Source organism: Ipomoea triloba, chromosome 1 (genome assembly GCF_003576645.1).
Source record: "Ipomoea triloba cultivar NCNSP0323 chromosome 1, ASM357664v1".
Classification (NCBI taxonomy): domain Eukaryota; kingdom Viridiplantae; phylum Streptophyta; class Magnoliopsida; order Solanales; family Convolvulaceae; genus Ipomoea; species Ipomoea triloba.
Window position 1 is genome coordinate 25,199,735 of NC_044916.1, and position 14,162 is coordinate 25,213,896.

The 14,162-nt window shown below is 35.6% G+C and overlaps 1 protein-coding gene across 1 annotated transcript; it reads left to right on the forward strand.

Moving 5' to 3' along the window:
- The first annotated feature begins 7,670 nt into the window (after positions 1-7,670).
- Positions 7,671-13,152, forward strand: LOC116019025 (probable inositol transporter 2). Its single transcript, XM_031259094.1, has 6 exons — positions 7,671-8,266; positions 8,564-8,634; positions 10,452-10,787; positions 11,075-11,182; positions 11,270-11,869; positions 12,429-13,152. The coding sequence occupies exons 1-6, from the start codon at positions 8,131-8,133 to the stop codon at positions 12,909-12,911; spliced, it is 1,734 nt and encodes a 577-aa protein (XP_031114954.1). The 5' UTR covers positions 7,671-8,130; the 3' UTR covers positions 12,912-13,152.
- The last annotated feature ends 1,010 nt before the right edge of the window (positions 13,153-14,162 follow it).

Genomic DNA, 14,162 nt, shown 5'->3' on the forward strand with positions numbered 1-14,162 from the left:
CATGAATGCCAAAGATTATCATTTAGAAGCATAGGTTGGAATGCAGCAGGTTTGGGAGCTTTTGGAAAGGGAGGTGCTTTTGACACTTTGGATGTAGTAGCTTTTGGGCGTGACACGGTGGGTGAGGATTTTGACACATTAGGTTTAGGCCGGGGATATGAGAGCATGGGAGAGAATGGTTTAGACAGAGCTCCAGTACGGGATCTAGTCATCCTGGCCGGAAGAGATGGACCACACTGCTTGCGTGGGGCAGTCTCAGATAAAATCACAACATCGTCAGGCTCAACACTCTTTCTCTTGGCAGGAACAGATATGGACTCAATTCTTTTGTTTTTTCCTTTGCGGGAGGGTGCTGAGAAAGGGACAGAAACAATAGGAATGGATTGTCTCGAGGAATGAGGTAGACCGCCAGACATATTAGAATATCCCTTAGCTTCAGAGACTGGATTAGCAGAGAATTCAAACAGTTCTGAGTTTGTCACAGTCAGCGGTGCAGATGCAGGCAGAGACTGTAATGGTTCATTAGTTCGCTCAGACTCAGGTAGACCTCCAGGAGCTGTGGGCTGTGTAGACTTTGATATAGATGCAAACTTAGACAAGGATGCAAGCATAGAGAGAGAGAAAAAAAATGTAAACATACCAGCATAGAGAGAGAGAAGTCAAACACAGAAGAAGTCATCAAATCACACGAAAAAGCTAAAGAAGAAAACATAGATACCCACGTGACACGGAAAAAACATATGCACAACCCCATATAAGAGACAAAAAAAAAAAAACAAGCAAGTGAGATATCACAGATGCACATGGTCCCAAAAACAAAGAGCCTAGAAAAACAAGATGAAGCCAAAAGATGCAGAAACATACATCAACAAAAACAAATAGGCACTTTGAACAATCAGAACCTCACACTAACGCACAGAACGCAAATAAACACCCTTGGAATTTAAATAAACAAAGATCAGTGTGAAAAAGCTCAAAAAGCACAATTTAAAGAAATAAGGGAGATAAAGAATTGAGACTCAAGCATGATAAACAAAGAGCAGACATATACACATGTAGCGCAGAACAAATGTATAACATCAGATTAAAAAGAAAAACCATCCAAAAAAGCCATAGAAAAAGCATAAGCAGTCAAGAAAGAAGAGACAAAGAAGCACACTGATTGCACACAAAAAAAATAGGCACAGAACACAGAGAATCACAACTAAGGCAGCAAATTTAAGAGAACAAATTCCCACAAGCCAGCAGCAAACAAGGAAAAAATGTAGAGGTAATAGATGCTACTAAACGTAGGTAATACGAAACTAAAAGGGGAGAAACCACACTCACGAAAGAAAAAAAAGAAAACGAGAGAAAAAAAACAATGAACAATAATGTCGGGAAACATGAAAAGCGCCAGAACGACACCCTAGATGATGATATTGAGACAATATCTCCTAAGAAGAGGAGAGGAATGATACCGATTTTAACGAGGGAGGTTTCGGGTCAGCTTGCATGGAGATATTCACAGCTTCTTCAGCGACGTCGTCATCATCCGGCAAAATCCATGGGTCGGCTACGAGATTCCGGGTCATAGCCATGAGCTCTCTGGACTCCTTGGTAGTGAGATCATCCATGAGATGTTGATTGTTTTTTAGCGTAGCTAACACTCGATCTTCAGCCGCGTGGGTGAGGGGAGAAATCCCGTCAAGAATTTGACGGAACAGGGCAAGTCTAGCAGTTGGAGATGTGAGGATGAGGAAGGGATTGGAGTCCATTTTGGGTGATGAAGACGCCATTGTAGAGGTCGATAGAAAAAAAATGGCGAGAGGGGTGAAGGGAGATGGAGGTTGGCGTGATCTGCTAGGGAATGGGGAAAAGACAAACAAAAAAATGACTAAATATTTAAAGGGATATGATAGAGGTCTTAAAAGGTGTGAGATGGATGAGGGGTTTGAAATAGGGTAGGTAGGTGAAGGGATGAGCTAAAGCCAAGGAGAAAAAGAGTTGTACATTAATAAGAATAAGTGTTTGGATGAAACAAGTCAATCCCAATACTTGATATTTTATTTTCGAACAAAGCAGCTCCTGAAAGTTGAGAGAAAAAAAAAATTAAAAAACGAATTATTTAAAACCCACAATAATACCTGTATTAGTTTGAGAATTTGCAGACGCCCATGGCCGATCGAAGTGATTCAAATCGAGTCTTGTCCAAAGGTTTTGTGAATATATCTGCTAAATTCTTTTCAGTTGATATATAGTCCAGCTCAATTTCTTTGTTTTCAACTAACTCTCGAATAAAGTGGTGCCTGATGTCGATGTGTTTTGTTCGGGAATGTTGGACCGGATTTTTGCTTATATTGATCGCGCTGGTGTTGTCGCAATAGAGTGTCATAATATCCTGATCTAATCCATAATCTGTCATCATTTGGCGCATCCATAAGAGTTGCGTACAGCAGCTTCCAGCAGCTATGTACTCTGCTTCGGCTGTGCTTAGAGATATGGAATTTTGCTTTTTACTCAGCCAAGAGACCATGTTCTTTCCAATATAAAAACATCCACCTGACGTGCTTTTTCGGTCATCAGCATTCCCGGCCCAGTCAGCATCACTAAAGCCTGCAAGATTCAAATACCGTATATGGAAGGCCAATAATTAGGCCAATCTCCTAATATGTACCAATTGAACATTTGAACTATTTATTATATTTAATCATGTATCAATTGGACATTTACAGAAGTCAATTGAGATATGGGTATAGGTGGTCATATATAGTTATCTGTCACGCTAACAAGTTGTCTAGCTAATCGACAGATCAAGCTAACTAAATATATATTATATTAGTCTATTTATAAGATATTACCATACTACAAGTCACTTAGCTTGAATCCCATACAAATTAAATACCCAATTAGTTTTTCTATTTTCCCGTCTAATAAGAATACTTGTAGCACTCGTCATACTCACGTACTATAGTATGCAAATTGGAGCATTTTGACCTCTTACGCTCGACATCCCAATATCCTCAGTATTTGTACTAATTGGTCCTCACAGTGCATATTTTGTACTATTAAACGATAATTATATATAACAAATTAAACACTATATATACCACTTTATCTCTAATATATTGTGATATTGACCTTTCAATTTAATTTGCATTATATATCAATGTAATCGTAGTATAATGAATAGAATAAAGTAAAGGGAAATTAAAGTTGGTAACACTATTGGACCAACCATAAATTGTAAATAATATAATTAAAAGATATGGATCTAATGCTTCGATAATAATAATGTTAAGTGATGCTACCCCTTTTCTTTTGGATGATCAATAAAATTCGTAGCCACTATTCACTATTTAGGATGTGCATTGGACAAATTCTGCCTTGTGGTCCTAGTCAGTAAATAATCACAAAGAGATAAATCAATCTAGGTTGTTCATAGTTGACCGCCTCAAATCAAGAAAGTCAATAGGCCGCTCCCACTAGGATTCAAATTTGGAACTTTTCCTTTAATCCTACCTTATGGTCCTAACTAGTAAAGGATCACAAAAAGATAAATTAGTGTAAGTTGTCCATAGTTGATTGGCTCAGACCAAAAAGACCAATAGGCTGCTCATGCTGGGAATCAAATTTGAAATATTGTGTTTAATAAATCAATTATATTGTCCAGTCAATTTAGTTGGGGTTTTCTCAATGATGCTAACCGGTCGAGATCAGACTACATTCTTACGCTAAAACCCTTGCATGCATATAATTAAAGGAATCGAATTTCAAGTAATGATTGAACATACGTTTCTAAGTTGAGCTTCAAGCCAAGGTGGCATCTTATCAATTAAAAGAAAGTGCCAAATTATTTCAAAGAAAAAAAGTAAGAGAATATACTAAAGTGGTTGCATCAAAAGCAATATAATTGAATAAATTTCAAGAGTCGAATTTAATAGTGTAAAAAATAGAAATTGTTGATAAAAGTAATGTGTATCAGTGTATGTATATGCATATGGTTTGTTTTATGATTGATTTATGTTAAATGATTATAGGTACTTCGGAAACTATTGGTGTTTATGAAATTTTGAGTACTGTGGTGTTAGTTAGGTTATATTTTGTTACATATGGTAAGGTTTTAACTAAGGGTGTGTTTGGTTCGCACATGGAATCGGAATCGGTATGGGTATGGGCGTATGGGTATCAAATACTTGATAAGGGTAATGGGTTTTGGTGAAAGTATTTTGCATGTTTGGTAGTAGGGTGGAATGTGAATGATTATTAATATATAATTGGGGAAGAAAGGAGGAAAGGGAATGAAACCCTTAATTCATTAGGGTATGAATTTTTTAATTAATGGGATATTCCAAGCCCATAGTAGTATTCTAAAAGCCTATCAACCAAACAATAACAATCACTTTGATACCCATACCTTATGCCTAAACCCACCAACTAAACACACCCTAAGATACATTTAAAATATGGTTTTCTTAAAGATTTGTTTGTCACACAACAAATGCATATCCACAAGAGATCTAAGGGTGTGTTTGGTTCGCACATAGGAATTGGAATCGAAATGGGTATCCAATACTTGGTAATGGTAATGGGTTTCAATGAAAATATTTTACATATTTGGTAGTAGGGGTGGAATGAAAATGATTAATTAATAGCTGGAGAAGCAGATGATGAGGATTAGGGAATAAATTTTACAATTAAGGGGGTAATCAAAACCCATAATAGTGTTTTAAAAACTTGTCAACAAAACAATAATAATGACTTTGATACCCATTCTTAATAGTTAGACCTATCAGCCAAACATACCCTTAAAAAAAAAAGTTGAACACAAAAACATTGTTAGTGTGTTTTATTTTATGACAAAAGCATTTTTGACATTAAAGTTAGTTGAACACAAAAAACTATACTTGGCGTGAATTTTTAGTGTATACTTTGTACTCTTTTCTCCCGAAAGCAATACATCTTTACGAACTAAAATTACATGTGAGATTTACTTAGTGTATATCATTGGGTAGTGACTATTGATTTCTTTCAGTCATTAAAAAATACAAAAAATGAATATATAAGAAAACAATGAATTTCAAAAAAAAAAAAAGAATATTAGATTTTTAAAAAATGTCATTTTAAAAAGTCATTTTCTCCTTCCATTAAAAAAAAAGTCATTTTCTAATAGCCCAATTCACGTACAATAATTTGTTAGATAATGCATAGTTTAATAAGTAAATTTGTTGTCGATTATGGTCTACATAGTAGTGTGGACCACGTTGAAAATGAAGTTATTGTTTGAAGTTTTCTTTATTAATAATGATAGACGGCAAATTTCGTTATACTGCATGTAATAACTTCTTTCATCATTCATTTTTGCTTCTTTCATCATTCATTTTTGTTTTAATTCAATTACAATAATTTTACTTGACAATATTTATCCAACTTATGAGATGCTATTCAATTTCATTTTTTACATAAAATAATTTGATTATAGAATTGACAGTTTCAATTGATAATATATATTCAATGGTTTGTGGTACACACTTAAGAGTGGTATGTGTTGCACTCAGTAGCCCACTCCTAAGTGCACCACAGACGTCGCACGTCCCCATAGGAGGAATTTGCCACACTTGAACCCGTCCCTATATATATATATATATATATATATATATATATATATATATATATATATATATATATATATAGTCCCCATCAGATGCGGTCAGTCTCCCCCGTGCGGCTCTGTGGCCTTATTTGCACCATTAGATCCTATGATCTAAGGTTTCATATTAATCCAAACAATACAGGCGACGATCTTTAGCTACGCGAACGGGAATGATAATGTTGACAATTCACTACAATTTCAAAATCAGATCAGATCAGACGACGACGGAGACTTGAAGTCGACGAGCACTGAGCAACAAACACCAGACGAGCGTAGAAGAGACTACATCACCAGCAACGAGCGCTCCGTTCTGAACAAAACGGACTACATCACCAGCAACGAGCGCTCCGTTCTGAACAAAACGCATAGCATCACCAGCAACGAGCGCTCCGTTCTGAACAAAACGCATAGGTCCACCAGCAACGAGCGCTCCGTTCTGAACAAAACGCATAGGTCGACCAGCAACGAGCGCTCCGTTCTGAACAAAACGCATAGGTCGACCAGCAACGAGCGCTCCGTTCTGAACAAAACGCATAGGTCGACTCCAACAGAGAAACGAGAATGGAGTAATTCGCAATACTCTGTGCATTATCAACACTAACCTGGTTCATATTTGAGATAATATTGTTGTAATTCGCAATAATATGTGTATTTGGTGTGTGGTGGTTAAGTGGTGTGTTTTAATCTGAGAACTAGTGCATTTTATAACGTATAATGGTGTGTTTTAATTTTGTTGGTGCATTTGAATTGAGTGGTGTATTTCGGTATGGTGGGGAATGGTGTGTTTTAATTTGTCAAGTGGTGCATTTTATAACATAGAATGGTGTGTTTTAATTTTGTTGGTGCATTTGAATTGAGTGGTGTGTTTTGGTATGGTGGGGAATGGTGTGTTTTAATTTGTCCAGTGGTGCATTTTATAACGTATAATGGTGTGTTCTAATTTTGTTGGTGCATTTGAATTGAGTGGTGTATTTCGGTATGGTGGGGAATGGTGTGTTTTAATTTGTCCAGTGGTGCATTTTATAACGTAGAATGGTGTGTTTTAATACACATGGTGGTGCATTTGGTGTGTGGTGGTTAAGTGGTGTGTTTTAATCTGAGAACTAGTGCATTTTATAACGTATAATGGTGTGTTTTAATTTTGTTGGTGTATTTGAATTGAGTGGTGTATTTCGGTATGGTGGGGAATGGTGTGTTTTAATTTGTCCAGTGGTGCATTTTATAACGTAGAATGGTGTGTTTTAATACACATGGTGGTGCATTTGGTGTGTGGTGGTTAAGTGGTGTGTTTTAATCTAAGAACTGGTGCATTTTAGTATGTTGAATGGTGTATTTTAATAATACGTTTGTTGGTGTATTCTGTACTCTAAAATTACCTTCCCACTTACAATTACCATAAAGCCCCCACTTAAATTACGTGAATTAAACTTCCTAAATCCTAATATATAACCTCCACCGTCAGATGACCTCCATCCAGCGGCATATCTTGGGCCACATGACTGCACGTAATGCACAGGCCGCATTTGATTAATTATATATATATATATATATATATATATATATATATATAAACATCTCCCCCTGTAAAGAGTGTGGACACATCCACACCCTCTATCTTGAAAAATCAAAGGCTATGATTTTACAATTTACTAAACTTTCAAGTTTAAAATAATTATAAAATAAACCCACTCTTAAAATTTTTCAATAAATATAAAATTATTTTTGTTACTAAAACTTTCAACTATTGATAAACATTATTAGACAACTGAGATTGGTCATCACTTTTTAAACGAGAATTGTACCTGTCCTCTTTTGATCTGCCTAAATATAGGCTTATGATTTGATGGAATGATGAAAATATACACTGAAAGAGAAAACTAAAAATCAATTTCAATTTTAAATCTGTAAAAATTGAATAGATGAGATTAGATGAAGTGGCCGGATGTGAGATGTATGTCCGACGCACCTTCAATTCCACCCACGTCCTTGCACGGCCTTTGCATTCTTGGCCTAATATAATCTTTGCTCCCTTGACGCACCCTTGAATTGGTCTCAACTTTTATCCGCTTAAGTCTCTGTCTCTGGCTCCAATATAATATCCTCTCAAGTCTGAACTCAAGCTTCATTTATTCCTCAGCTCCCTCAAACATAAATTTCACTTGCTCTTTAATTTATCCGATCCCCCGGAAATGATTAGTCTTTATCTTGTGGTGTCCTCTATTTATGGATTTGTATGTAGCTAGCTAGCTAGGTATCCGTTTTGTACAACTAACTTAATTATGTTGTATTATTATTATTGTTTCATCGATTTGATGGGATGCCCCAATTAAGCAAAGGGGTGTCGCGTGTTGACATCTATAAATCTTCATATATCTGTTAGTTGTTTTGTTGTGTCATTCAATTCCTCCTCATCACCTCAATCCCACTAGCATACCCATATAGCTTTCTCATTTATTTTCCATCTTTTCACTCTTCTTCTTCTTGGTGTGAACAAAAAAATGGGAGGAGGAGTAGACCCAGGAACAGATTCAACAGCTTTCAGAGAGTGTTTAGCTTTGGCATGGAAGAACCCTTATGTTCTTCGCCTTGCCTTCTCTGCCGGAATCGGTGGTCTTCTCTTTGGCTATGATACTGGTCTCTCTCTCCCTCTGCTATAAATTAAAACACCCACACACGGATATAGAAAAATTTTTAAGGTGTCATACTTTTATGTCTATTACTATTCTAAAGTGAGTGATAAAATTTTAAATTTGCATTAGGTACTATAGAGATATTAATGCGAATTTAAAGTATTTTTAAAAAACTTTTTAACTTATATCTGGTATAAACCACATCAATATGGATAATCACCCTAAAATTTTAATATTTATTTATTTATGTATTGTAGACATGCATGCATATTGATTCGGTTGGTTGAATTTTGGGTTGCAGGAGTGATATCAGGGGCTCTTCTTTACATTAGAGATGACTTCAAGGCTGTTGACAGGAAAACAGTTTTGCAGGTCACACCAATTTCAATTCCCTTTTGATTATTATTATTGGAAAAGTTTTACCTGTATGTAACGTATTCTCAAAATGGAAAGTGACAAAACCAGTTACATAAGCCGTTATAATAGTATTACTTTTGATTTTATTTTTAGAATATGACAAAAATTTGTGTGAGACACTGAGACGAGTCAACAAGATTAAATGTAATATTTATACTGAAAAATATAATAATAATTATAAATAAATTAAAGTGTTTATTACAATTGTAATACTTTTGAAAAAAAATTATAATACTTTTAAATCAATATGTAAAAGTACTACATTTTTTCTCAAAAGTATTACATTTTCTCTTATGATGAGTAACAAACACTTTATTTCTTATTAGTATTATTACACTTTTCAGTATATATAAGTATTACATTTTAGTATTGATCCGACCCGCCCCACGAATAAAGATCCGTGAGATGATCTCACACAAGTGTGACCTTTAACATATATGAATTTTTTTCCAAATTTTCTCTATTATTAAGCATTAATCATTAATTTTGTGTGAAACCAATCTCAAATATATAACACTTTTAAATAAAAATATAATTTTTTTTATGAATCAATAATTTTCGCAGAAAATTAAAGTATTAAATTTTCGCTAATACTTTTTTAATAAAAATATACTCCGTAGTATTTATTGATCCATCAAATATATTTTCCTAGGTCCATTTCTTGAGTATTCATAAAAGGTGTTCGGAAATAGATGATTTTCCAATGGTGTACTAAAATAGTATTTTTATGTTAGAAAAATCACAGTTAAGGTCAAATATTTATTGCAAAAAAAAAAGAAAAAGAAAAAACTATGTGCTTTAAATATTAATTGACACTTTGTGGTTCAGTATGTTGAAAAAGTATGTAGGAATAGATATTACATTGTAATAGAATCAATAATACTCAATATTCAGAAATAGATATTAAATATGATTTAAAGGCTTAGAAGTAGGCAAGTAGCTGTTTGGCAAAATCCTCACTTATGTATTCTTAGTCAAACAAAGCATGAACTGTCATGTATCTGTTAGGAAATTTTTTGAAGTGTTTTTAGTCAAAATTTACTTGTCTTACCTATTATTTAATACTATTTTTTTTGCAAATTATTTAATACTAAATAATTAAAGATTCAATTAACCTTTAATTTTAACTTCAAGATTGACTAAATATTTATGTTTAGTCTTGTACAATTAGGTATAAAATTGGGTTAGTTTTTTTTCCATCACATGCTTTTAAATTAAAGGAAAAAAAGAATTTATTTTTTTCGAGGAAAAAAAAAAGAGAATTTATAATATAACATGTTAATTATTAAAGTAGCTAACTGAGAGATATTTAAATTAGAAAAACCCGTATTCAATACCTGATAAGTGTACTTAGTGAACATCACTCATGTGTAATAACATACAAAGAAAATCGAGTTATATAGCTCGCAAATTATGCATGAGAGGTAATTCGCTAAAAAAAATCATATGTGATCAGTTCGATCACAAAGTGTTGGCAATTAAGGTGTCGTGTCATTGTCTTTTACATTGGTACAATCTAAAAAGTTTTTACGATTATACTAGCTACATACTATGAGTATATTTACAACCATTGTACCCCGTACAATTAAGAATATATTTTTTGTTGTAGCTAATGCAAGAGACACTGAAACAATTTAATTACTATTATAGACTTTTTAACTAATAGGTTGATTTTTTTTAAATATTGATTTGATTTTAATTTCTATGCCATGTTTAATCTTAAATTCTAAGATTTTATAATATTGTAATTGGTGATGTTGGGAATAGTACAGGAGGCTATAGTGAGCACAGCGGTGGCCGGAGCAATCATAGGCGCTGCAATTGGCGGGTGGTTGAACGACAGATTTGGAAGAAGGGCCGCCATATTGGTGGCCGACTTCCTTTTCTTCGTCGGAGCAGTGGTAATGGCCGCCGCTCCGAGCCCTGGCCTCCTCATCGCCGGAAGAGTTTTTGTGGGTCTGGGCGTGGGAATGGCGTCCATGACTTCTCCGTTGTACATTTCCGAGGCCTCCCCTGCTAAGGTCAGGGGAGCTCTTGTCAGCACCAATGGTTTCCTCATCACCGGCGGCCAATTCCTCTCCTACCTCATCAACCTCGCCTTCACCAAGGTACGCCACCACTCTTGTATATTAATTGCAATGTATATTAGATATAAATATGATGGTTTTTGGTAAATAGGCGGTTTAACTGATTGGGTTAGTGAGTTTGACTAGTTGATATTATTAATTGATTGTAGAAAAATATTTGATAAATTAGACATTAGCTTATAGCAGATTATATGTAAAATGAGTTTTTCAAAAAGTAGATCGACAAAGCTGCATGCTTTGAGCAACTTTTTGAATTTTTGCGTTTCTCAAAAACAGTGGATTCATTGGTCTGGTTTTTGGTTATTCAGGCGCCGGGGACGTGGCGGTGGATGCTCGGGGCGGCGGGTTTGCCGGCTCTCCTTCAGTTCATATTAATGCTGCTTCTCCCGGAGTCTCCTCGCTGGCTTTACCGACAGGTCGTAGAAGAAATTATCTTTTTCAATGTTTTTGGTCGTGATTTCTAATGTGGAAACTGCTTAATCTCTTGTCTTGTCGGAAAACAGGGGAGAGCAGAGGAAGCAGAGGCAATCCTGAGGAAAATATACTCGCCGGAGGAAGTAGAACCGGAGATTCAAGCTCTAAAGGAATCAGTGGAGAAAGAAGCACAAGAATCCAAGGAATCCGAGAAAATCAGCGTCCTTAAACTCTGCAAAATCACAGCCATAAGGCGTGGGCTTATAGCCGGCGTGGGGCTTCAGATTTTCCAGCAATTCGTGGGCATCAACACCGTCATGTATTACAGCCCCACCATAGTTCAGCTGGCCGGCATCGCCTCAAACCGGACGGCGCTCCTCCTTTCGCTAGTCACCGCCGGGCTCAACGCCGTCGGCTCCGTCGTCAGCATATATTTCATAGACCGGACAGGGCGGAAGAAGCTCCTGGTTTTCAGTCTGTGCGGCGTGATTCTCTCTCTCGGGTTTTTGTCGGCGGTGTTCCACGAGGCTACCTCGCATTCACCCATGGTTGGCCAGACTGAGACCGCACATTTCTCCGGATTCACCTGCCCTGCCTATCATGACGCCGGATCGTCGCCGGTTTTGGATTGTACTGGGTGTTTGAAAGCTTCTTCTAGCTGCGGTTTCTGTGCTTCTCCTCAGAACAAGGTATGAACTCCTGTGCTTTGCTTTTCACTCGAGAATGCATGCTAGCTATGGCGACACCGAATCAAGTTAATCAGTTTGCTCCATTTGATAATCACAAAATTACATGTTTTTGTCCTAGAGGGACTGTTGGTTTATTAGTATTGATTTTCTTAGTTTGAACAGGTAAAAACAATTTAGGCTAGTTTACTTTTTTATCCTCTTTTGCTGGCTAGGATTACAAAAAGAGGTTTACCTAATGTCACCTCGGTCAAGTTTGGTTTACCTACCTTCTTGTGCTCTTTTGATGACTATGATTATAACCCGTTGGTCGGTCAGACTAGTGACTTAGTAACAACAAAGTTACAAGTTTGACTCTGGAGGCTTATTGGCTTTCTTATTTCGAGCCAATCATGATAACTTAGGCTGGTTTATATCTTATTGCTCTTTATGTCATAAGGCCGGCAAGATTCATTTTAGTACACCCTCTAGCTTCTGGGTTGTAGTGACGGTGGGTTTCTTTGTAATTCTAAAAAAGAATGAATAAGGTTATGAATTTAGTACTATGTTTTTGTTATTGCAGCTACTACCAGGTGCCTGTTTGATCTCAAACGACACGGTTAAAGATGTTTGTCATGGAGAACATAGACTATGGTACACCAGGGGGTGCCCTAGTAGTTTCGGTTGGCTAGCCCTAATCGGTCTGGCACTCTACATCATCTTCTTCTCCCCGGGAATGGGCACAGTGCCGTGGATTGTGAACTCGGAGATATACCCTCTAAGGTTTCGAGGATTGTGCGGAGGCATTGCTGCCACGGCCAACTGGGTTTCGAATCTCATCGTGGCCCAGTCCTTCTTGTCTCTAACCCACGCCATTGGAACATCATGGACTTTCCTCGTATTCGGTGTGCTATCTGTTGTCGCCTTGTTCTTCGTACTGGTTTGCGTGCCGGAAACCAAGGGGCTCCCAATCGAGGAAATTGAGAAGATCTTGGAGGGTAGAGCCTTGCAATTAAGGTTTTGGAAGAAAAGGTCTCCAGGTAGCAAAGATGGAGAAAATGTTTGATGAGATAAAAGAGTTGCAACTATTCTATAATAATTAGTTTTTGGGTGTACCCAGGTTTCTATCATCAAACGATTAATTCTCTCTGAATTATAACACTCTTATTGTGTAGGACAAAACATTATGCTAATTGATGTGTGTTACGTTTGTATATGTAATTTAAGTTAGCATATGATTATGTTTTCCGAGTGTCCCGTCCACCTGATTAAAAAAAAGTAGCATATATTTATGTTAGTTGTCTTGAGTTACTTTTGTATATGTAATTCAAATTAGCCAAAAAAAAAAAAAACATTTGTATATGTACAAGTACGTGTGCATAATGTTTATAAATTGTTCTTACTTGAATAAATTAAAAAATATAAAATGAGACAAAGGAAATATATGCTTACAATATAATATATGCATGCATTATATTTAATATATTAGAATTTTTTCTAAAATTTAATTAAAATAAATATCAATATTTTGATTGTATTTTTATTATTGTATTGAAATTCCAACAACATATTGAGTACACATTCATAATTTCTATCTCTCTCACTTTGGTTATTCTTCCCATTGTTCAAAATTGGTTCACGTGAGAGGGGTTTGAGTTGTTTAAGAATGAGTTCAGTTAAACTATCCCAAATTAATAAGATCAATTTGAAGCTCGGCTTATTAGTTTAATCCCATGAGATGCGGCTACTATAAAAAATCAAAGGAAAATGGCACTTTTTCTCCCTATGTTATGTGCATATAGCACTTTTTCCCCCTGTGTTATTAAAGTGACAGTTTTCCCCCCTCAGTTATTTTAAAAGTGGTAGTTTTCCACCCTGTAGTGTTAAATTGACATTTTTACCCAATTATTTCATTTATTTTTATTCTCCAACCAAGTATTACTAATATGTATGGAAGATCACGGTTCGATACGAACCTAATTAAACACTGTAGCAATTGAACTTAAATAGTATGGACGGTTACGGTTACGATTCAGAACCGAAAAAATAAAATAAAATAATTGTTGAAATTTAGACTATTTTTAAATAAGAAATAAAATTAAAAATAAATAAATAAGTTTTTATTGGCAGTTTAAAATCAAAATTGGAATTGAACCGTATCGATTTATCAAAATAAGTGTTTGATCATTTTCACTATATATGATTATGGTTCAGTTCCAGTTCACGGTTCAACAATTATTTAATTTTATTTTTTTCGGTTCTGAATCGTAACCAGAACCGTCCATACTATTTCAGTATGATTGCTACAGTGTTTGGT